This window comes from Prionailurus bengalensis, chromosome B4, assembly GCF_016509475.1.
Source record: "Prionailurus bengalensis isolate Pbe53 chromosome B4, Fcat_Pben_1.1_paternal_pri, whole genome shotgun sequence".
Classification (NCBI taxonomy): Eukaryota; Metazoa; Chordata; class Mammalia; order Carnivora; family Felidae; genus Prionailurus; species Prionailurus bengalensis.
This window is the reverse complement of record NC_057358.1, coordinates 117,134,667-117,159,219: the sequence shown is the minus strand read 5'-3', so window position 1 is coordinate 117,159,219 and position 24,553 is coordinate 117,134,667. Positions and strand designations below refer to the sequence as shown.

The following is a 24,553-nucleotide window of genomic DNA, read 5'->3' as shown; positions in this document are numbered from 1 at the left end:
CCCCCCCCCCCCCCCCCCCCCCCCCCCCCCCCCCCCCCCCCCCCCCCCCCCCCCCCCCCCCCCCCCCCCCCCCCCCCCCCCCCCCCCCCCCCCCCCCCCCCCCCCCCCCCCCCCCCCCCCCCCCCCCCCCCCCCCCCCCCCCCCCCCCCCCCCCCCCCCCCCCCCCTCCAGGCCATCCACTGCAGAGCAATTCTTCCTTGCCAGGACACTCCTTCTGTGAAAGCAACCTATAGTGCTGAGGTAAGTATCACAAATTATTAACTGAATTAAATGACTCATGTAAGTAAATGTGGTAGAAATGATAAGCAGAGAAAATAGTTGGATTTTTATAGTTAGTAATACTTTACTTAAATTCTATATGAAATATGTACCAAACAAGCTGGGGTCCTCATTTTGTATCTCTCAAGATTTTATTTTTAAATAATCTCTACATCCAACATGGGGCTTAAATTTACAGCCCCGAGATCCAGTGTCTCATGCTCTACCGACTGAGCCAACCAGGTGCCCCTGCATCTCTCTTTTAAATAAGTTCTTTTTCTTTAATTTTTTTAATGTGTATTTATTTTTGAGAGCGAGAGAGGGAAGGGCAGAGAGACAGGGGAACACCGAGTCTGAAACAGGCTCCAGGCTCTGAGCTGTCAGCACAGAGCCCAACATGGGGCTCAGACCCATGAACCCATGAACCGTGAGATCATCACCTGAGATGAAGTCGATCGCTTAACCGACAGAGCCACTTAGGTGCCCCTGCATCTCTCTTTTAAAGGCAGTTTTGAACATAAGTGTAATAAAAGGAAATGGGTACTATTTTGATTGTAAAAGAAATTCAGAATAAAGGACCTCAAAGCAAGAACTTGGGGACAGTGTCTTTTAACTTTTAAAAATTAACATTTGCAGGATTAAAGGTTCTAGAAATGTGCTCTGTAGCCACGTAAACTTCTATCTAGGTATCCTAACAGGCACATATTGCAGATTTACTGAATACATTTCCGTCTTGTTCTTGTCATAGGTACTGCTAATCGTTTTTCAGAAAGGACTATGATAATAAATACATACTAAATAAATAATAAGCGCTAAATAATATTAAATACATACATACATTCATACATACATACTAGCTCCCGGGCCAGACCTATTTGGACCAAGCAAATAGAATTGAGGACCAACCTGTCTTAACGGGGCCTTCTTGATTCTGAGATCATCCCACAACCAGACCACACCTACTGTGTATAGGGCTATAGAACACTATATACTTGGAGGCAAAGAATCTCAGCTTCTAGACTCTCCTCTACCACTTAATAACTGCATGACCCGAGGCAAGTCTTATGACCTCACGACCTCAGTTGTCTCATCTGTATAACACATCACTGCCTAAATAGAGGAAGCAGAACCAAATTAATTCCCAAATGCTTTTCAGTGCTAGAATTATGGTTGTTGTAGCACTGGTTCTGGAGCTCCTGCTTCTGTATCTGCCCCAGAGATAGCTTTAAATACGGGGCATGCAAGAAGAATATGAAAGTCTAGAACTTGGAATGGATGTTTCCTCGATCGTTAATACTGAGGGGATAGTCCTTGATTCCAGCAGTCCAGGCAGTTAGTAAGTAGCACACTTAGAATTTTAAACTAGTTTCTACCTAATGCTTGTAATATGGATGGATGAATGGATAGATACTTCACATTTGTTTTGAAAGAAGCCAGTTTTATGTATTGCTAGCTTTATTTATAAACCTGATATGTACAAACTTACCTGGCCAACAGTCTATTGCATAGTTAAGAAGGGGAGAATACATTATTTTACATACAGAGTTTAAGATACATAGCATCTTTTATTTATAACCGGAAATGACTTCTCTTCTTGATTAGGTGTCTGTTCCTAAAGAATTGGTGGCACTTATGAGTGCCATTCGTGATGGAGAAGCACCTGACCCAGAAGACCCGAGCAGGAAAATCTATAGATTCAGCCAAAAAGTAAGTTCTTAGGGTCTAAATTTTTGGTTTAATTGGTGGTGAACTACGAATAGCTTTTACCCATCCAGAGAGAAAATTACATTTGAAATATTTCAGAATTTAGGAAGCAGCTTCTTTTTTCTTCATTTCTTTTTCTTTTGTGCCTATAAAATGGTGTGTTCTACTTACAGAGTTGTACTAAAGAAAGGGGTTGCTGGATAAGCAAAGTGGGGAGCATGGCCTGATCCCATTTTCTCTTATCCCAGTTAGTAGCAGATTTTCTGTTATTTTAAGCTACACTTTTGCCCGCCTTGGTACCACAGTACAGGCATGTGGTTATTTAGTGTTTATAAATGGAAGGGCTATATTAGACCAAAAAAAAAAAAAAAAAGAAAAAAGAAAAAAACCAACAACACTGTGTTACAATCCTTAAAGTTAAAATTCCTGTGTAATTTAAGCTGGTAATTTGACTTGCATCTTTGACCTTTGATGAATTGTGTGTGTGTGTTTATACATAGTGCTTTTAGTTTTTGTTAATGTTTATTTATTTTTGAGAGAGACAGAGACAGAGCACGAGCAGGGGAGGGGCAGAGAGAGAGGGAGACACAGAATCCAAAGGAGGCTCCAGGCTCTGAGCTGTCAGCACAGAACCCAACGCGGGACTTGAACCCATGAGCAATGAGATCATGACCTGAGCCAAAGTCTCACACTTAACCAACTGAGCCACCCAGGCGGCCCTGTGCATGTTTGCTTTTTTTTTTTGTTTTTAATTGACCTCCTTCACAGTACATGTAATTGAGCCACAGCAGACAGTTTTGCTCCTACACCAGCATCTGGGATTCCAGGCTCCCAAACCTTCAGCATCCTCTTACTGCTGGATTCTTTTATATGTCTCTCAAATATACCAGGAGCGGTTTTAAAAAAGAAAGTAAAATATTGTTTTAGATCAAGGAAAACATTGAAAACTTAAGAGAAAAAGCACAGTTCCTTCTTACAGATTACTTTTTGAGAAATGCTTGAAATAGACCTTGTGCAATCATGATTTTCACACTTCAGAATCTGTCCTTCCTAGTAAACTGAAAGAGAAATAGATGTTTTGAAATGTTTTACATCACAATTTTGAACTATTTGACCCCCTAAAAATGAGAACTGTGAAATTTGAAAAGGAATTTATTTACTTTTAAATATGAATTGTCTTACTCTATAACATTTTTAAGCACTAATTTGAGCATGTGTGTGGGTTGTTTTTTATTGTTTTTCGTTTTTTTTTTTTTCACTCCCTTTAGGTTCCGATCCCCTGCTACCTGATCGCTTTAGTTGTTGGAGCTTTAGAAAGCAGGTGAGCTTTCGAACAAATCTTGAGGTTTATGAAAAGGTTAAACTTTAGGCATCTTGAATCTCTGGCAGGATTAACTAATAGCTCATTTGTGCATTTCTCAAGATACCAAGCTGACAGCTCTGGAAAAATCAAATCTAATTATAAAATGTAAATAGCAACTAATTTTAAATTAAAGTCTTTACCAGTTGCCCTTCAGATTTTCCAAGTATTATAGAATAAGCATGCTCTTACCTTTTTTTTTTTTTTTTAATTTTTTAATGTTCATTTATTTTTGAGAGAGACAGAGACAGAGATAGAGCATGAGCAGGGGAAGGGCAGAGAGAGAGAAAGACACAGAATCCAAAGCAGGCTGCAGGCTCTGAGCTGTCAGCACAGAGCCCGACGCGGGGCTCGAACTCACAGACCACGAGATCATGACCTGAGCCGAAGTCGGATGCTCAACCGACTGAGCCACCCCGGGACCCCCCACTTTTTTAAAAATGTGACTACTAGGCAATCTAAAATTAAATAGGCAGCTTATACTTGTGGCTCCCTTTAAATGTATTAGATAATGTGAGTTACATTTCTACTCAGTGTGGTCTAGAAACCAATAGCTTTGGCATCACCTGGGAGTTGGTTAGAAATGCAAATTCTTGGGCCCTATCCAGACCTACTAAATCAAAGTTTGCAGATGAACAAGCTTCCCAGATCATCTGTATGCACATTATGCAAGTTTGAGAAGCAACAACCTAGAATCCACTGCCTCTCTGGGACGGGACACCTAGGCAAAATCTTGTTGTTCGGGGTTTGGTGGTGCTACATAAAATTTTTAAGATGAAATATAGATGAGAAAAATATTTTTGAGTTCTAGCCCTATATAAATGATATATGTAGTTCCATTTGTTTCTTCCTTTTTAAAAAAAAATTTTTTTTTAATGTTTATTTTTTGAGAGAGAGAGACAGAGACAGAGGTACAGCGTGAATGGGGGAGGGGCAGAGAGAGAGGGAGACACAGAATCTGAAACAAGCTCCAGTTCCGAGCTGTCAACACAGAGCCTGACGCGGGGCCTGAACTCATGGACCATGAAATCATGACCTGAGCCAAAGTCAGAAGCTTAACTGACCGAGTCACCCAGGTGTCCTTCTTTTTTTTTAAATTGTGGTTTAAAAAACCCCACAAAATTTACTATCTTAATCATTTTTACATGTACAGCTCAGTAATCAGTAGTGTTCAGTATATCCACATTATTGTGAAACAGATTTTCAAAACTGTTTCATTTTGCAAAACTGAGACTCTATAGCCTTTAGAAAACAACTCCCATTTCTATTTCCCTCCACACCCTGGTAACCACCATTCTACTCTGTTTCTATGAATTTGACTACTTTAGATACCTCGTGAGTGGAATCCTAGAGTATTCATTCTTTTGCAACTGGCTTGTTTTATTAGGCATAATGTCCTCAAGTTTCAGTCATGTTGCAGCATGTGACATGATTTCCTTGTTTTTCTACTTGTTTCTTCTTGTATGAGTGTTCAACCTGTAAATGCATAACAAAGTTTACATCTGCCCCTGTTCTGGAATAACGTCTTACTGAGCCACGATTGGGTTTCTATAGCTGTGAGATTGTGGGAGGAAACTAGGTCCCCAAAGTTCTTACCAGAGCCAATCAAGGCACTTTATGTCTCAGTTTTCATTTGGCTTAGCCTGTGCCTCCTTCTAGAGCTGCATATACAACAGCAGGTTTGTATCTCAGAGAAGCCATTTAAACCTTACCTCCTCCCCATAAGCACATGGTAAATCACACTAGTACTGCAAGGATTTGTGTATAGTACTGCAGCTCTTTCCTAGAACCAGGGAGGTAAGCTGTCTTGAATTTCACTTATTAAGCTTTTTAATTTTGCAGGAAGATTGGCCCAAGAACACTGGTTTGGTCTGAGAAAGAGCAGGTGGAAAAGTCTGCTTATGAATTTTCTGAGGTTGGTCATCTAGTTCCCCTTTTTAATAATCGTGGTAGACAGTAGATTTAAGGTTTTAAGGACGAAATGTTATGGTGTTAAGTGATGTAGTAAGAGAATCAAATACACCTTATTTTATGTGAATTTGTAGTTGCTGCATTTTTTGTGCCAATATCATTTAAAATGAGCATCATTAACTCATAACCTTCATAGAAAGCAATATACACGTTTAAGAAATCCATCATTGTGATGACTAAGACATACAAATATATATGCATTAATTTTCCAGACTGAATCTATGCTTAAAATTGCAGAAGATCTGGGAGGACCGTATGTTTGGGGGCAGTATGACCTGTTAGTCCTGCCACCATCCTTCCCTTACGGTGGCATGGAAAATCCTTGCCTCACTTTTGTAACTCCTACTCTGCTGGTAAGTATAAATATTTCTTTCTTTGAAACCGAGTTCTCCCCAAACATAAAGCTAGACACGAAGAGCCTTAGACTCCTAATAATATGTTTTTTAAAAACGTATTTTCTCTTATTTATGTAACTCCTCTTCCTTCCTGATTTTATTGCTTATTATGGCTATTTTCATCATCTTATTTTTCAAAAGAAAATAATTTGGCCCTTAGGGAGAAAAGAATATTATGTCCAAGGTGTGCGGGGACGTTGGGGGAGGGAAGGCTGTATAACAATAATCTGTTGATGAATGATGCAGCCAGACAGAGAAACTAGACCATTTACACTTGGTGTAGAGGTACTGGTACAACAAAATAAACAAAAGCTTACTTGACCGTGCATAGGGAAGGATTGGACCTACAGTATATAGCTATAGCTGATATGCCTTTGTAAGCTGCTTTAAATCACTACAGACTTTTCTTAAAATACACTGTGGGCAATAAGGAGAGAATAAGGTACATGAGGGAAATTAGGGCAGATATCAAAAATGGAAGTAGGAGACATGTTTCCCGAAAGTTAATCAGAGATAAGTATACTGGCCTTCCTGGTCCTGGAAAAATTCCTGAGATGAGGGAGAGAAAGCATTACGCTATTTTTTTAGTCCTGCATTTTTTGTTTAAATTTCTCCGTACATACCCTTTGGAGTGCCATAGTAGAAATACAGTGGACTACTGATACCACAATACATCCTGATGCAGGCGGCCTTCTAAATATAGTCTGTAATTTGAATACTAAGATAACTTTCTTCTTTTTTAGGCAGGAGACAAGTCACTCTCCAATGTAAGTTAAAACTTGTTATCAGGGTCTTACCCTCAAGACCTATTAAGTCAACTGATTTTTCTAAAATACCCATTGTATTGTTACATTGAAGATATGGCTATAAAAGATAATTTGGGGATTGTTGTTACATTAACAGTTAGATTTAATAGATTTCATAACTTTATGGTCTGATCTTCATACGTTTATGAAATATGTCTTAATGGAGTGATATCTCCACTTAATATTTTCTAAATAGTTTTTTGTTTCTAATTTATTATTTTTTTAACGTTTATTCATTTTTGAGAGACAGAGATAGTGCGCAAGCAGGGGAGGGGCAGAGAGAGAGAGAGAGGGAGACACAGAACCCAAAGCAGGCTCTGGGCTCTGAGCTGTCAGTACAGAGCCTGACACAGGGCTTGAACCCATGAGCTGTGAGATCATGACCTGAGCCGAAGTTGGACGCTTAACCAACTGAGCCACCCAGGCATCCCTGTTTCTAATTTTTTAAACTGTACTTTTGTCCTTGGCCAAATTATGATCCATATGCTGAACTAACTCCCTGAATATCTCGGCTGATACTAAAAAAAAAAAAAAATTGAACATGGAATTAAAAGACCTAGAGTACCTACTTATGGAGTTTAGATTAAAGTGATCCATTTCACTCCTAACCCCTTCCACTATTTACTCTGAATCATTTCCATTTTAGGTTATTGCACATGAAATATCTCATAGTTGGACAGGAAATCTAGTGACCAACAAAACTTGGGACCACTTTTGGTAAGATTTTTTTATTATTTCTTTTTATTTTTTTAATTTTTTTATTTAGAGAGAGAAAGATGCGGTGGGGATGGAGAGCAGAGAAAGAGGGAGAGAGAATCCCAAGCAGACTCCATACTGTCAGCGCAGAGCCTGACATGAGGCTCGAACTCACAAACTGTGAGGTCGTGACCTAAGCTGAAACCAAGAGTCAGATGCTTAACCAACTGAGTCACTCAGGCACCCCTATTATTATTATTTCTTTATTGGTCCTTGTTATTAATTTATTTCCTTACTTCCTGGCCCTCTGAATTGTTTTGTGGAAACATCTTGTTGTTCTTTGTTATCATCTCTTTGATAGACAGTTAAAAAAAAAAATTCTGCAACACTTGTCACAATGTTAGGGAGAGTGGAGTATTCAGCTTATGCTTGTTATTTAGTTCCTGGTATGGTCACATTTTAATACACACATCAAACAAGAACCAAGGCTTAACTTTCCCCTAGGCTATCTGCTGGGCTGGGCTTCCCATTGTTCTGAATGGAATGCAGAATAGCCACTTAGGCAATCTGCTTTGACTGTAGTGTTTGTGCTTTACAATGCTTTACTCTGGAAAAGCCAAAAGGAAATTTTTGTTCATTAAAATGCTCTTTCCTTTTGACTGTGTCACTGTTTTTATTTTATTTACAACAAAAAATTTTTTTCAGGTTAAACGAAGGACATACTGTGTACTTGGAACGCCACATTTGTGGACGACTGTTTGGTGAAAAGTTCAGACATTTTCATGCTCTGGGAGGATGGGGAGAACTACAGAATTCAGTAAGTGAGTCATGATGTGAAAAGCATTCATCCAAGGTTATACAGGCATTCAAGTATAGTTTGTAAACTAACTTTACTAGGTAGCAACAAGAAAGCCATTTTTACAGGTGTGGAAAATCAAGCAGATCTGGTATAATATTCTATTGATACATGCTAATCATTATGCTGTGTAAGGTCATGTTCATGACCAGTAGGACCTCGTTGGGTCTTTACAATTAATGTAGTCAGTTACTTAGTTTGAATTTTATTTGGTATATTTATGTCATTTTTCAGTGCTCCCTCCTAAAGGTTGAATTTGCTGACCAGGAATTGAAACATCCTTCTAGTTTTTTATAAGGATAAAACCCACTATTGGGCAGGAAATGTTATGGAACATGACACAAGTAGCCATTCCATTAATAGACTACCAGAAATTTATGCTAACATACCCTACAATTTCTAGTCTCTCAGTTTAAGTTCTAGACTGTCCTACTAAAGTTATGCCTCTGGGCTTGCATGGTGGTAACCAGTCTTCATATTTGAACATTCATCGAATTCTGTGTCTTGCAGATAAAGACGTTTGGAGATACACATCCTTACACCAAACTTGTGGTTGATCTGACGAATGTGGACCCTGATGTAGCATATTCTTCAGTTCCCTATGAGAAGGGCTTTGCTTTACTCTTTTACCTTGAACAACTTCTTGGGGGCCCAGGCAAGTTGTTGGCACTTTCTGATTTTTTTTTTTTTGAGAGCAATTAAATTTTATTTAAAATTAAATAAAATTGTGTTGCTTGTCTTTAAAGAAAACACATCAGTATTTTAAAAATTATGAAGGGGCGCCTGGGTGGCGCAGTCGGTTAAGCGTCCGACTTCAGCCAGGTCACGATCTCGCGGTCCGTGAATTCGAGCCCCGCGTCGGGCTCTGGGCTGATGGCTCGGAGCCTGGAGCCTGTTTCCAATTCTGTGTCTCCCTCTCTCTCTGCCCCTCCCCCGTTCATGCTCTGTCTCTCTCTGTCCCAAAAATAAATAAACGTTGAAAAAAAAAATTTTTTTTAAATTATGAAAATAGTATGTACTTATTGAAAAAAAATTATGTGGTACAGAAGTTTGTGAGAGTCCCTCAGCCCCTTTCCACTCCCCAGCTGACCACTGTTAGCCATTTGGTGTGCATGGCTCCAGATTCTTTTCTAAGTATAAATGAACAAACAGACAAATATATTTTAATTATAGAAAATGGATCATATTATATATATATATATATATATATATATATATGTAAAATTTGTTCTACCTTTTTTTTTTTAAATTCAGCAGTGTTCCACAGACATCCTTCCATGTCAGAACATACAAATCTTTCTTAATGTTCTTTAATGCCACCATACTCGTTCATTATACAGATGTGCTGAGTTTATGTAACCTTCCCCTATCAATGGGTGTTGAGGTATTCTCCTTTGCTCATGGACTTTGAAGGCCCTTCTTCACCCATACGCATTCTGCCAGTCCCAAATTCTTCTTCTCCTTTTGGGTCACACCGAGGCCATCGCTTTTAGAATTTGTGTTGTGGGTTCTTTCTATGTTTCTTTCTTTTTTTTTTTTTTAATATTTATTTATTTTTGAGAGAGAGAGAGAGCATGCGCATAAGAGCGTGAGCAGGGGAGGGGCAGAGAGAGAGGGAGGAAGCGGGCTCTAGGCTCCGAGCCCCATGCGGGGCTCAAACTCACAAACCGTGAGATCATGACCTGAGCTGAAGTCAGACACTTAACCGACTGAGCCACCCAGGCGCCCCCTATGTTTCTTCATTGTATCTTCCTCTTAATTGTAATTAGGATTTCTCTTCTCCCTTCCACTAAATTACATTTACTTTTCAAGGCCCAGCTTAAGTCCTACCTCCTCTTTTGAACATTCTTTCACCACTGGAGCCCTTACTGGTTTTGCTATTCTCTGAAAATTCTCTGTTCTCTATGGTTAATAGTACTACACTAAGGACCCCCCAAAATATTAAATAGTTACCTTTCCATTAATCAACTTTTCTTTTTCTCTTTTCTTTTTCTTTTTTTTTTTTTTTAACTCTTAGAGGTTTTCCTAGGATTTCTAAAAGCTTATGTTGAGAAGTTTTCCTATAAGAGCATAACCACTGATGACTGGAAGGATTTCCTGTATTCCCACTTTAAAGATAAGGTTGGCTTTTAAAAACTTCCTTATTTTTCATGCCCAATATATCTTCATCTAATGGCTATTTGTTAGGCTGATTTGAATTACTTAATAGTAGTACTGGTCTAGAATTTAAGATTCAACCTTTCATTGTATTTTTTCCTATTTAAAATGTGATCTCAACAACATGAACTAATGTGTATATATTTCAGAGAGATCTGCAATAGCATGTTTCAGAAATGCATTATAATTTTCTTTAGTTATGTCAGTATAGACAAAATTACAGATTTGAGGACCTAAAAGTCTGTTTTAGATTCTTTTTGTTTCCAATGGAAAAGCCTATTCTGTAGCAAACTGGGTGCCCTTCCTGTTCGCAGGTTGATATTCTCAATCAAGTTGATTGGAATGCCTGGCTGTACTCTCCTGGAATGCCTCCTGTAAAACCCAAGTCAGTACTTACCTGTTAACGCTTTCCTTCTCATTCTCCTAAATCCTCAAGCTCCTCCAAGATACCGGGGAGGGTTTTATCACTTCCTTAAGCTGTAACTAGTTAGCGAGTAGACTTCATAGGTGTTTGAACCTTAACCCTGAGGTCAAAAGAATCATTTCCGTGATATAAATCAATGAATTGCAAGTAATTACGGAATGCCTCCTTTTAGCTGAAGGTTGGTGATACAGAGAAGAGTACAATATTTCCCTTTCCTTCAAAACCTTTGTAATGAGAAATAACTTCTATAAGTATTATGTTAATCGTTACAACAGTGTTATAAGTTGTCATCCCATTTCCAGAGAAGACACATTAGGCTTAGCTAGGTAAAATGTCTTCCCTAAGTTTGCACAGTAGGTAGTAAGAGTTGAGATTCAAACCCTGGCAGTCTTTACTCCCCAGTATACTGTTGTTGTTCTTGTTGTTTGTTGTTTTCTAAGTTTGTTTATTTAGGGAGAGAGTGCACATGAGTGGGGGAGGGACAGAGAAAATCCTGACCCACGGCTCGAGCCCACAAACCGTGAGACCATGACCTGAGCCAAAGTCAGACACTGAGCCATCCAGGTGCCACTCCAGGGTGCGGCCTTTTAAACTAAATACCCTCCTGAGATCAGAGACCTGAACTGAGGTTGTTCACTACTATTAGCCCTTCCCGCCACATGGCGTAGTCTTGACCCGGGTAATTACAGTCTCAGCTCAAGAACCACTTGCTCAAAGGAACATTCCTTGACCTCTATGACCAGGTCAAGTCCCCGTATAGGGTTTTCTGGTGCTGTGTATGGCCTCTTCATTGTTGTTACCACAGTATTCATTTCAAATTGGTTTGTGTGATTACCAAAGTCTTTCTCCTTCACTACACAGAAGCACCATGCAAGCAAGGCTCATATCTGGTTTTGCTCACTACTGTTCTTAGGACCTTGCCATAAGTAAGGGTTGCTTCTCCTCCTGCCATAAGTAAGGGCTAATTCTTACAAGGTTCTTTTTGTGACACAGAGAAGGACGTTTCAGGGCACAAGAAAGAGATAAGCAGAGGTTTTGTACTGCCCTTTTGTTCCTTAGAAATCAGTGCTAAGAAATATTCTAGCTGAAGGTGATTTACTGCCTGAGCAGTTTACTGCCTCTGATCCCCTTTGGTTTTGGGGACAAACAAGAGGCTTTCCCTGCAGTCCGCACCCTGACTACTTTATGGAGATTGACTGGCAGCTGCTTCAAAGGAGTTCCCTGCTTTAACCCATTTGTAATTTCCCCTAGGGCACAAACTCTCTTTAAGCAGGTTCAATGGTAACTTCTAATCAAAACTTATTTAATTTAGACCCTCAGGGGCAAGTTCCCTACTGTTCTCTCATGGAAACATTTCACAGCAAGCAAGCATGATTTATGGACAAATAGGGATGTTTTGCAAGAATTTTGCACACATTTTACAGTCTCTTCCATCGTTGCAAAACATGTGGTTTATCTTCTAAGTTGAGAACTCACAAATTTTAATGCAGTTTGCTTTGCTTTACAATCAGAGTTTATTTCCACTTTCTTCTGAGAAGAAATAAAATCATCACATTGTTTCGGAGTCTCCCAAGGGTCTCCTGGGACACCGCTATTTCCCCGGTGTCTAGAACAGTGCCTGTCACGTAGGCACTCGCAGATTTGTGGGATGATTAGATAGCTGGAACAACAGAATGTAAAATCCACGAGAGCAGCGTGTTGTCACATTGTCATGAACACCTAGAACTGTGCCTGCCATACAGCAAACACTAGATCTGCCCAACTGAGTCCCAGCTCCTTCAGCACACGCTACTGAAGCATCTGTCTTTGCGGAGATGTTGGGGTGTGCTCTCTGAAGGACACTCAGGTGCTTCACTAATTTGGTATCCACGTGGATTTCCAGGTTCTTAGATGATGCCAGAATATTTAAGTCAGGTAGAAGATTTCCTGTTTCCATCACTCTGGTGTTCCTGATCTTTATTTAAAAAGAACTTTGAAAGTTAAGTGCATTCTGTAGTTTCAACGCTGGATTTATGGAAAAGCATGTACATCTTTATGAAATTTAATCTCCAGTATTTTTTCATCTTTGCAGCTATGATATGACTCTGACAAATGCTTGCATTGCCTTAAGTCAGCGGTGGATGGCGGTGAGTACTGATGTGCGATTTTTGGCTCCTTGTTGAAATGTACAAATATGTCTCTACTCATCAGGGACTTTACTTATAAACTCATGTATTTGGAAAGGTTATTCATAAATCAAGTCTGGGGGTGCCTGGCTGGCTCAGTCAGTGGAGTATGTGACCCTTGATCTCAGGGTTGTGAGTTTGAGCCCCAAGTTGGGTGGAGAGATTGCTTACATAAATCAAATCTTAACAACAGAAAATAAGTCAAGTTTGTCCCAAGTGATACCAACCCTCAATGTGTAAAGTTAAGTTTTGGGGGGGAGCAAATAGATGTTTGGTACTAGTTCTCATTTTTCTTGCTCCTTTTTCAAGTCTTAAAAAAGGTATGCAAAAATACTTGCATTTTCTCTTTCTTCTTTTCCTCATAAATCACTTGTAAGATACTGTTTCAAATATAGCCCTTACCCATACCAGGTAGATCTAAACTTATCTCAGGTGAGTGCTAATGCCAGCTGTTAGGGAAGAACCGAGGCACGTTTGCTCTGTCGGTCGGTGTTGTTCACATCTATGGAACCTCCTAAAGAAGAGCCTCTCTGTGTATATACTGAAACATAACCCTTAGAGAAACCCGAGTGAAGATGTACCCTGGACAGCGCTTTAATGAAAAATATCAGAAAATGTAGGAGCAATCCTTGTAGGGGAAGAAAAGTACTTTTCCCTCTGCCCTCTGAGTTCTTAGCTGAGAGTCCTGTAATAAAATGCAGATTACCAAGAGAAAAACAAATTTATTAACATGTATATCTCATGCATACATGGGACAGGCCCATGGAAAAATGACTAGCTCAGATGTGCCTCATTCAGGACTAGACACCATTTCAGTGGGGAAAATAAATGATTTTTAGGAAAGATAAATGGGCCCTCAGGAGAACAGATGGAAGGTATGACAGTTTGTGACAAAGTTTGGCTGTGGTGTCAACTTTTAGTTTCCTTTTCTGTGATAGGAGTCAGTCTTGCCTGATTGATGAAACAGTTGAGCTCCTTTTGGAAGGTCTGTCTTTAGGCAGATGAGCATAGTGCAGAGAAAACCTCTCCTTGCCCTTCCTATTTTTCAAGAGCCTACAACTGAAATAATCAATATACTAAAGTGGCATATTTGGGAGTAGTGTATTTTGCTACCCTTCATCCTGTTATCTGCAGCAAATTTAGATGTTGCCTTTTGACACTTGTTTGTAAAGTTTAGTTATAAGTAACTGATGCTAAGCAGTAAGTGATGAGCAGCATGAAAAAGATACAGGGGCACCTGGGTGGCTCAGTCGGGTAAGCCTCTGACTCCTGATTTTGGCTCATGTCATGATCCGAGGGTTGTGGGATGGAGCCCTGTGTCAGGCTCCACTGAGCCGGAGCCTGCCTAAGATTCTTTCTTTCTCTGTGTCCCTGTCCCCCCGACCAACCGCTTGTGTATGCACAGAAACAAATGAAGTCACAAGAGGTCACCAGAAAGAGCCAGTACCTCCACCTGGGGCGGGGGACAGTGGATTGGGGTTAGCTGCAGCATGGAGGAGAGCTTTGTCCAGAAGAGGGTATTTCAGCTAGGACTGGATATGGTTTGGGCATGGATGAGGTAGAGGAGGACATTCTGGGTGGAAGGGACAAAGTCCAAACAAAGTTTTTTTTTAAGCAGCAACAAAACGTGGAACCTACGCAGATAGGTGAGTTCTGCCTGGTTAGAGCTTAGAGCCTATTCATCTGGTTCATCTCCCAACCCTCCTCTTCCCTTCTGACATGGGGCCATAGCCACAATGACTTCTGTTAAGTTCCATTGGGTTTCATTAAGATAGTGTTTTTCCATTCCTTCCTGCCTTCTATAATGCTGCCCTCTCTGCTTCCTCCCACCCCTCACTCTCTCCTCATCCCAGGCTAAGTAAGGCTTTCCTTCCTTTTCTCCCATAGGATCCTAAACAGCCTTATCACACCATTTCTGGCTTTGTGTGTGTGTGTGTGCGCACTTGCACGCGTGTGTGCTATCATTAAAGTACTCTTATCAGATTGGAATGAATCAGTTAGCCAGTCCAGTGAACCAGTTAATTGAAAAAATTGGCTAAAGTATGGTGTCATAAAAACTAATCATAAGGAAGACATTTTATTTTAAAACATAAATTACTCAGATTTTTACTATGGGGCCAAAGCTGTGTATCAACTGCATAAACTAAATTCATGATGCACCTGTAACTTCCAATTTTAGTTTCTTTTATTTTTTATCTATTTTTTTAAAATGTTTATTTATTTTTGAGAGAGACACAGTGGGAGGAGGAGAGGGGCAGAGAGAGAGGGAGACATAGAATCCGAAGCAGGCTCTGAGCTCTGAGCCGTCGTCAGCCCACAGCCTGACGCAGGGCTTGAACTCACAAACCGTGAGACCATGATCTTAGCCGAAGTCAGACACTTACCCAACTCAGCCGCCCAGGTGCCCCAATTTTGGTTTCTTTTAAAGTGGGAATAGAATTTAAATACACTTGCAAAGCAATTGGTAGCTCCTTCTAGATTTTTCTGTTGTTATTCCCATGTTTACAAAGATCTTGTCTACAAATTCTGTAGCAACATTTTTTGTACAGCACTTCTTTTTTTTATTTTTTTTTTCAACGTTTTAATTTATTTTGGGGACAGAGAGAGACAGAGCATGAACGGGGGAGGGGCAGAGAGAGAGGGAGACACAGAATCGGAAACAGGCTCCAGGCTCTGAGCCATCAGCCCAGAGCCCGACGCGGGGCTCGAACTCCCGGACCGCGAGATCGTGACCTGGCTGAAGTCGGACGCTTAACCGACTGCGCCACCCAGGCGCCCCTGTACAGCACTTCTTAAGTTAAAGTTGACTTAGTTTGTCCAGAGCAATAAACTTAATATTTATAGAGACTTCTTTTTTTTTTTTGGCACTCCTCTTTCATCAGTATACCTATTATTTAACAGGATTTCCTGCTTACAACTACAATTGACATAAACACATTTGGAAACAAGTTTATGTAGTTAACGCATAAATCAACAGGTGGGAGAAGAAAAGCACAGGTATTGAAGGGGTGGCCCACCCACTCAGAGCAAAGGGCGCACCCTGGACACGAGTCCACTCATTTTACAGAGAGGGTAGAAAGTATCGGTTAATCCAATGAGTGGTTTTAGTGGAGCTCATTTTTTTGTTGTTTTTGAGAGAGAGGAGAGAGAGCATGAGCAGGGGAGGTGCAGAGAGAGGGAGGGACTGAAGATCTAAAGCGGGCTCTGCGCTGATAGCATTGAGCCTAACGTGGGGCTCAAACTCACGAACGACAAGATCACAACCTGAGCCAGACAGAGTCACATGCTCAACCAACTGAGCCACCCAACTGCCCCAGTGAGGCTCATTTTTAAAAAGCTTTTACTGTATTTGTATTTTCTTACAGTATTGCTTGTATCTGTTTCTTTCACCAGGCGATAAGCTCCTTGAGAGCAGAAATTGTTTTTATTCATCTCTATATCCCCAGTGCCATCCCCATTTATTCACTGTTGGATAAATACATGAATTAGTAGAGGGAAAACAAGGTTGGAGAGATGTATTCGTTTCCTATTATAGAGAATCTTGATTGTCAAACTAAGGAATGTAAAACAATCTGTAAACAGCAGTGGATCCTTAAAGGTTTTTGAATAGCAAATGAAATGATCAGAGTTGCTTATTAGGACCATTAATCAAGCTGTGTAATATATAGGATCAATTAATATGGAAAAGTGAGAGTTAGTAAGAAAGCCAGCTAGTAGGTCAGATAAGATGGTAGTTCAGACCAAAAGGCTTGTGGGGTTTGAACTGGAACAGTGCAGGAGGAAATAAAAATTTTGAAACGTTTTTGAGGTTTAATTTTAAATAGCTAGTTAAGATCTTGAAAACATTAAATGTGGAGAATAAGAAAGAGGAATAGAAAGTTCCAGGTTTTGAGGGAACCCTCTTAGAGCCAGAAGAAGGAAGAAAAACAAATCAGAAGTAAGGCAAATCAGAACAATGGAATAAGAAACCAAGGGAAGGGGCACCTGGGTGGCTCAGGCAGCTAAGTGACCAACTCTTGAGTTCAGCCTGGGTCATGATCTCACAATTGTGAGATAGAGCCCTGCGTGCGGCTCAGTGCTGATGGTGTGGAGCCTGCTTGGGATCCTCTCTGTCCCTTTCTCTCCTCCTCCCCCTCTTGTGTGCATGCACACACACACACTCTCTCTCTCAAATAAATAAATAAACAGGGGCGCCTGGGTGGCGCAGTCGGTTAAGCGTCCGACTTCAGCCAGGTCACGATCTCGCGGTCTGTGAGTTCGAGCCCCGCGTCGGGCTCTGGGCTGATGGCTCAGAGCCTGGAGCCTGTTTCCGATTCTGTGTCTCCCTCTCTCTCTGCCCCTCCCCTGTTCATGCTCTGTCTCTCTCTGTCCCAAAAATAAATAAACGTTGAAAAAAAAAATTTTTTTTAATAAATAAATAAACAAATAAACCAAGGGAAAAGATACTGTAATTTAAAATAAAATATAAACATCTTTCTGAAGATTCTGATAACATCATGACCAAGTTAGAACATTACTAACCCTTTAGATCTAGTTCACGATTTTTTTGAGGGGGTAGAAAGTGTCTAGGCAGCTCCTTACCCAGCAGGGTAGTTGTGCACATACGTACGTCCACTGTCAATACTTTGCCTGGAATACTTCCTGCGTTCAGTGTTGTAACAAAAAGGACTAGAGGTGTTGAGTTATGATTGGAAAAGTGGTTTAATCCTGTATGCTAAATAATTTAGAAAGGTCTAATTATTCCTATGCAGGGAGGGAAATCTGGTGGCACATCTTTTGCCACAGATGATGCTTTAGTTCTTCTGTGTCTTAAATTTATGTTTTTTGTTTTTTTTAAAAATTTTTTTTTTCAACGTTTATTTATTTTTGGGACAGAGAGAGACAGAGCATGAACAGGGGAGGGGCAGAGAGAGAGGGAGACACAGAATCGGAAACAGGCTCCAGGCCCCGAGCCATCAGCCCAGAGCCCGACGCGGGGCTCGAACTCACGGACCACGAGATCGTGACCTGGCTGAAGTCGGACGCTTAACCGACTGTGCCACCCAGGCGCCCCTTAAATTTATGTGTTGTGTAGTTCACAAACATGTCATGGAGAAAAGTATGAGAGATCCATGCTTGGATGGATCTTCGACAGCAACGTGATATATTAAGACCTCTGGGTTTTGTTTTGTTTTTAATGTTTATTTTTTGAGAGAGAGAAAGACAGAAAGAGAGGGAGACACAGAATCCAAAGCAGACACCAGACTCTCAGCTGTCAGCACAGAGCCCAACGCGGGGCTTGAACTCACAGACTACGAGATCATGACCTGAAATGAAGTCAGTCACTTAACCAACTGGGCCACCCAGGCACCCAGGACCTCTGTGTTCATTTGAAAAATGTATGCCAGCCCACCTACTAAAACTGCTCCTGCTCTTCATTTCTGCTTAGATATTCCTTTAGGCTCAGCAGCCAACACGGATGATTATAAATAGTTCACTATCAATAGGAGCAGGTCGTGTCAGAGACAGACTGAGGACATTGTAATCACTAGTTCTCCCTTTGCCTTGTTTTATTGTTCAATTGTTTTTCTTAAATATTAAAAAAATACAAAAGAAAAAATGTATATCACCTATCGGAAGGTGTAAAAAGGTGTACCCACCACTAACATAAGAAAGAAAACCTCAGTGGTACTTTTGGAGCAACCCTCCCCATCTCATTCCCCTCTCTATCCACATTGCCTTCCCAGCAAGGTAACCGTTACCTTGAATTTTGGCTTATCATTCCATTGCTTTTAATGTTTTTACCACTTACGACATGGCCTTAATAAATATTTTAAATTTGCATGTTTTTGAGCAGAGCATGAGATCTGTAAGTTTTGATAACCAAGGTGAGGTTCCAAAGAGAGATAGTAAAGGGGGTTCTGAACAGGGAGGAAGGTGTAAAATAATGTTTCTTTACAAGGATATATTTATGCATTAAATTTCCTGGAAGGATATACGAGGAACTATTCATATTGGTCACTGGGGAGTAGGACCTAGAGACGTGGCAAAAACAAAGGAATTTTTCATTCAGTCCTATCTGATTTTTTTAAACATTGCATATGTTTCTTTTAAAGTTAAAAGAAACCCTAGTTTATGTGGAAGATAGTATGGAGGTTCCTCAAAAAGTTAAAAATAGAAATACCCTATAATCCAGTAATCACACTACTGGGTATTTACCCAATAAATACTAAAACACTAATTCTAAGGGATACATGCACCCCTGTGTTTATAGCAGCATTAATTTACAATAGCCAAATTATGGAAGCAGCCCAAGTGTTCATCAATAGATTAATGGATAAAGATGATGTACACACACACACACACACACACACACACACACACACACTGAGGAATATTATTCAGCCATAAAAAAGAAAGAAATCTTTCCATTTGCAATGACATGGATGGAGCTAGAGAGTATAATGCTAGGTAAAGTCTGTTAGAGAAAGACAAATACCATATGATTTCACTCAATGTGGAATACAAGAAACAAAACAAATGAGCAAAGGAAAAAAGAAACAAACCAAGAAACAGACTCTTAACTATACAGAACAAACTGATGGTTACCAGAGGGGAGGTGGATAGGAGGATGGGTTAAATAGGTGATGGGGACTAAGGAGTCCATTTGTCATGATGAGCGCTGGGTAATAATGTGGAATTGTTGAATCTCTATATTGTATACCTGAAACTAATATAACAGTGTAGGTTAACTATACTAGAATTACAATAAAATAATAATAATAATAATAATAATAATAATAATAAAGAAACCCTAGTTGAAAGGAATTCAAAACTACTTAAAGATTTTTTAAATAATTAGTTTGATAATCTTCATTTAATATCTCTTTTTAAAAAAAAATTTTTTTTTTCAACGTTTATTTATTTTGGGACAGAGAGAGACAGAGCATGAACGGGGGAGGGGCAGAGAGAGAGGGAGACACAGAATCGGAAACAGGCTCCAGGCTCTGAGCCATCAGCCCAGAGCCCGACGCGGGGCTCGAACTCCTGGACCGTGAGATCGTGACCTGGCTGAAGTCGGACGCTTAACCGACTGCGCCACCCAGGCGCCCCTAATATCTCTTAATCATATCTTCAAAGATTTTTGGCAGTGAATCCTAAATTAAAAAGTACAGATTCATTTTTCTTTTTCTAAGATGATTTCCAAGATTAAGTGGGGAAAACAGAATGTGTGGGGTTGGAGGGAAACATCAGTTTGTGGCCTTACCAATTAATTAGTGTAATATTTAAAAGATATTATTATGCAATTTGATCCTTTACCCAAATTTTACAATTAGCCTGTAAATGAGTTGACATGATGTTTGTAACATTTCTTTACTTTGACAATCTGTACATCTTGAATGGTACAAAGGATGTAAAAATTTTTTTACTATTAATAGTCTAATTTCTCTTAAGTAATATAAATTTTAGGAGTCATGTTAGCTCTTTAAGTTACAGTAACATCATCTCAAAATTATGAAAGTAGCCAAGGCTTAAATTTATTTTTTGCCATCTTGTACATCCTTGTATTTCTGTCTTTTTCTTAATTTTTACTTTTATGTTAGGTGAACCAATAAATATTATTAACTTGTACATTTTATACAAAATAACCAGGAAACATTTTTTTTTAGGCCAAAGAAGATGATTTAAATTCATTCACCGCAGCAGACCTGAAGGACCTCTCTAGTCATCAGCTGAACGAATTCTTAGCACAGATGCTCCAGAAAGTAAGTACTAGCTCAAAACATGAGACATTACAATGGATATAATAAAAGCACAGCATTTAGGTCAAACCCAACTTGGAAAAAAAATGTTAATGTGAAAACTAATGGGAAAAAAATTTATAAAATTCATTTGTTTCTTTAAAGACATTTGTTGAATGCTTATTATGTTTAGTGTTATTATAAATATGAAAATATTCAAGAAAGAAAGAAACCATGTCCACAAAAGCTTATAATCTAGTAGGAAAGGTCACACATACAAAATCTGGCAATTAAAGGAGACATACTTTAGGTATCATTTGAGAAAAACTTAATCAGTAAAGAAGGACTCCCTTCTAAATGGCATCATCAAGGAAAGGTTTTGTGGGAGTGGAGCTAGCTTTGAGGAGAGCAGCATCATAATGCAGAGGTGGAAATTCAAGTCCAAGGGAGTAGCAAGCCACCGTGTTGCAGAAGTTAATGAAGATCATTCTAGAAAGCCTGGTATAGGATGTGATGAATCTTGGATGCTAAGCTAAGAATCAGATTTTGTAGGTAGAAAGGGATCTAACATTTTTAACAGGAAAGGATGGATTATAAAACAAGCCTGCTGGTCGATCAACATGAGGAACACGGGTGGTGGAGTTATCTGGGAGACAGTACCAGGGGGCACTGGTAGGAAAGGAGGGGGCAGGGGTGAAGGGGGAAAGGCATGGGTTTGTGCCTGGCTGGATCTGGCGGTTAACAGGAATGAGTCCAAGCAGATCTTAAGGTTTCAAACCAAGGCAATAAAAAGAAAGGCAATAAAACAGAAAGAGGAGGCTGCATTTTGAGAGGGAGGGAAGGACTGGGTCTTGGCTTTCACATTAAAATGCTCTGGTGGGCCTGAGGACCTTGAGAGGGATAAAGAAGACTGGACGGAGTTTCCTAAGGAATCAACACAAAGGGAGGAATGGATTTTAAGCAACAGGGGCTTGGTGAGAATCAATTTTTTAGGGCATAAAGTCGCCATTTTTCATAAATGTCTTTAGCGCTGCCTTGGGGCCAGGGAGAGGGAGGACCTGACGGGATGTTTCCAGAAAAGGCATGGCAAAAATGGGGGAAGGTTGGGGGTCCAGGAGGGGACCTTAACCAGGGGACCTACCAGGGCGGACTTGGAGGTTAGCTGAGACCAAACAGTTTGGGAAGGGTCTGGCACTCAGAGCAGAGATGCTTCCGGAGCGAGCATGGGGTGGGTTTTGTAAGAGGAGTCGTGGCAGCAGAGGAAAGTCACCACCCACCTAGCAGCACCTCAGCCTCCCTGCTTGTCCAAACTGAACTTGTCTTCCTTCTTTCCTCACCAGACTTGCTCCCCATTTTAGCTTAAGGTTAAGCCAGGCACAGGCACAGGAGGTTCATGAACTCCTGAAATTGTAGAGAGATATTTGTGTTTGTATGGCAAATGTATCTCTTTTTCCTAAGGAAAGGGTCCATATTACTCATCAGGTTCTCAAAGGACCTGTAATATAGAAGTTTTAAAAGCTATTTTGTAGGCATATAGATCATTTAAAAGGGATTTCAGAGGAAATATGCAAAGATAAAGCTCAGGGTACTCTGTGAGGAAACAAAGAACTGTGGTTTAATACAGAGAATGGGATAAATTTAAGATAGATAAAGTATAAGGAAAAACTTGAAGGACTCTGGAAAGAGTTAGAAAGTTAGATTTTATATATACCAGAAGGTCTGAGGAGAGAAATTCTCATTTAATTCTCTAGGTACCTCACGAATTAAACTATCCCTTCGCTTCTAGCAGAACATCCTTATCCAGAATAAGTTGGCACAAAATTTATTGTAGTGTGCATTTGTTTTCATTTTATCTAACTTATTTCTATATTTGAAAATATTTAGGATTTTAATCTGGCTAAGAATTTCCCCCCAGCTCCTTTCTTCCAAGGAATCCTGTTGAAATGATATGTCATACTTCTTTATTTTGCTCTTAGGCACCTCTTCCATTGGGGCATATAAAGCGAATGCAAGAGGTGTACAAGTTGAATGCCGTTAACAATTCTGAAATACGATTCAGGTACATCATTTTAACTTGTCTCTGTGGAAGAAAGTAGAAACTAGTTTAAAATGTGGAGAAAGGGAAAGCAGAGTCGGAGCCATACATGAGTTTTAAGAAATCCTATGAAATCTTCTGCACTTGTATAAATAATCATAGGAATACTTGCAGTATCTGTAAGATGAGAGTATTAATCTTTTTCTTAGAATTTGTTCGAAGCTTCTCTTGGCCTTAAAACAAAAAGGAGAATTAGGAATCCAGAGGTAAATAGTTCTTCCACAACTAGCCAAACTGACTCTGATAAGGGAATAGTTAGAAATCTCTGATTCTGTTATGTGGCTAATCTTTCTTAATTCTGATTTGTAGTGTGAGTCTTAAACCAAAGTTTAATTTCCTTTAGAAACTGCACAGATAAGGTACATGAACACCAACGTAAACTAGCCTTTTAAAATGTCTGGTCTTTTTCAAGAACAAACTCCTCTTCCTTCTCTTCTCCAGTTATTGAATTGTATATAAAAGGATTTGAAAAAAAAAGAAGGATTTGAGATTCTCAGAATAAAGACATAATATAAAGAGGTGTGCAGTAGAATTATAATGGGATTACTTATCACTATGAAAGTAATCTTCAGATGTGACTGTATATCCCGCCCCTTCCTCCTCATTTCCTACCCCACGCCCCCTAAAAATCTTCCTTTCAGATGGTTACGGCTCTGCATTCAATCGAAATGGGAGGAAGCAGTTCCTTTGGCTCTAAAAATGGCAACTGAGCAAGGACGGATGAAATTTACGCGGCCCTTATTCAAGTAAGAACCCACTCAAATGGTGCTTTGAATTTAGATCAGGAATGGGGAAGAACAATCTTAAGTTTTTCCTGTTGTTAAAATACTTTGTAAAATGCCATCTAAAAATAATTTTTAAATTTGTTAAAGATTACAGGTATAATTTTGGAATAGGAATGAACACTTCTAAAATATTTAGAATTTGAGGTAATTGGATTAGCTGTTTTAGAAACCTTATATATCAATTACCTATTATGGGCCAGATAGGTTTAGACACTGGTGAAAAGGAAGTAAATAGAAAGCAATCTTATGTGCACCGGTCTTTAAAAGCAAGTAGGAGATAATTGGTGGATAGGCATGGACAAGAGAAAGAGTCTGAAGTTATTCAAATGCAATAAGAAATGAACAGATAAAGCCAAACCTTTTGATTCAAACAGATAAAGCCAAGAATAGGTTGCTTGACATATAATAAAGCAATGCGCGGTAGAGGGGGAAAGTTGTATCTTGGCTAAAAGCTAGAATTTAAGAATATCTTAATGAAGTTATTTTGACTGTGGATTTGGCAGGAATTCTGAAAAATATATAACCGTGACATAGTCATAATTAATCTTTTCATTAATTTCACAAGAATAAAATTATACCTGCCAAATAAAACATTCCTTGCCAAAATAATAAGTCATTATCCAACTTTCTTCCTTTTTTCCCGCTCCCACAGAGACCTTGCTGCCTTTGACAAATACCACGATCAAGTCGTCCGTACCTACCAGGAGCACAGAGCTAGCATGCACCCCGTGACGGCCATGCTGGTGGGGAAAGATTTAAAAGTGGATTGAGGACCCATCAATGACGATTTCAGACATTTTTCTTTTTTAAACTGAAGTCACAAAGAAATGGAAAAACTTCAGCTCACATTGTAATTAACATGTTTTGGTTTTCGGTTTTTATTATTTTGTCAGTGATTTTCATAAATAAAGCTGAGCTACCTTTTTTTTCCTCCCTGCCAGTGGCATGTTCTTTGTAAAGTGCATTTTAACAAAGTTTGGTCTTTTAATTTATAAAAGTAAAATTTGTAATTACATATTTATTTTCCCCAGCACGATCACAAAAGTGTCAACATATTATTTACCTGACATTTTAAGTTCCTTAATATGAAGCTGCTACACACCAAACATTCAACATGATTAGGGTTTTGCTCTTTAAAGGTTTTATTTTTTTAAGTTTGT

At 39.6% G+C, this 24,553-nt stretch overlaps 1 protein-coding gene across 2 annotated transcripts in view; it reads left to right on the top strand.

The window, feature by feature from the left end:
• The window catches only part of LTA4H (leukotriene A4 hydrolase), a 35,675-nt gene extending 11,347 nt beyond the window's left edge, over positions 1-24,328 (top strand). Inside the window, exons 4-19 of one of the 2 annotated variants that reach the window (XM_043562183.1) lie at positions 172-240; positions 1,861-1,965; positions 3,231-3,283; positions 5,165-5,237; positions 5,506-5,646; positions 6,432-6,455; positions 7,141-7,211; positions 7,896-8,007; positions 8,557-8,701; positions 10,064-10,167; positions 10,518-10,588; positions 12,699-12,753; positions 20,442-20,537; positions 22,490-22,572; positions 23,250-23,354; positions 24,046-24,328. In XM_043562183.1, coding sequence (XP_043418118.1) covers positions 172-240; positions 1,861-1,965; positions 3,231-3,283; positions 5,165-5,237; positions 5,506-5,646; positions 6,432-6,455; positions 7,141-7,211; positions 7,896-8,007; positions 8,557-8,701; positions 10,064-10,167; positions 10,518-10,588; positions 12,699-12,753; positions 20,442-20,537; positions 22,490-22,572; positions 23,250-23,354; positions 24,046-24,163 — 1,425 coding nt within the window. In that variant the 3' untranslated portion in view covers positions 24,164-24,328. The remainder of the gene's footprint in view (positions 1-171; positions 241-1,860; positions 1,966-3,230; positions 3,284-5,164; positions 5,238-5,505; positions 5,647-6,431; positions 6,456-7,140; positions 7,212-7,895; positions 8,008-8,556; positions 8,702-10,063; positions 10,168-10,517; positions 10,589-12,698; positions 12,754-20,441; positions 20,538-22,489; positions 22,573-23,249; positions 23,355-24,045) is intronic. The other variant, XM_043562184.1, reaches the window with a different exon arrangement.
• The last annotated feature ends 225 nt before the right edge of the window (positions 24,329-24,553 follow it).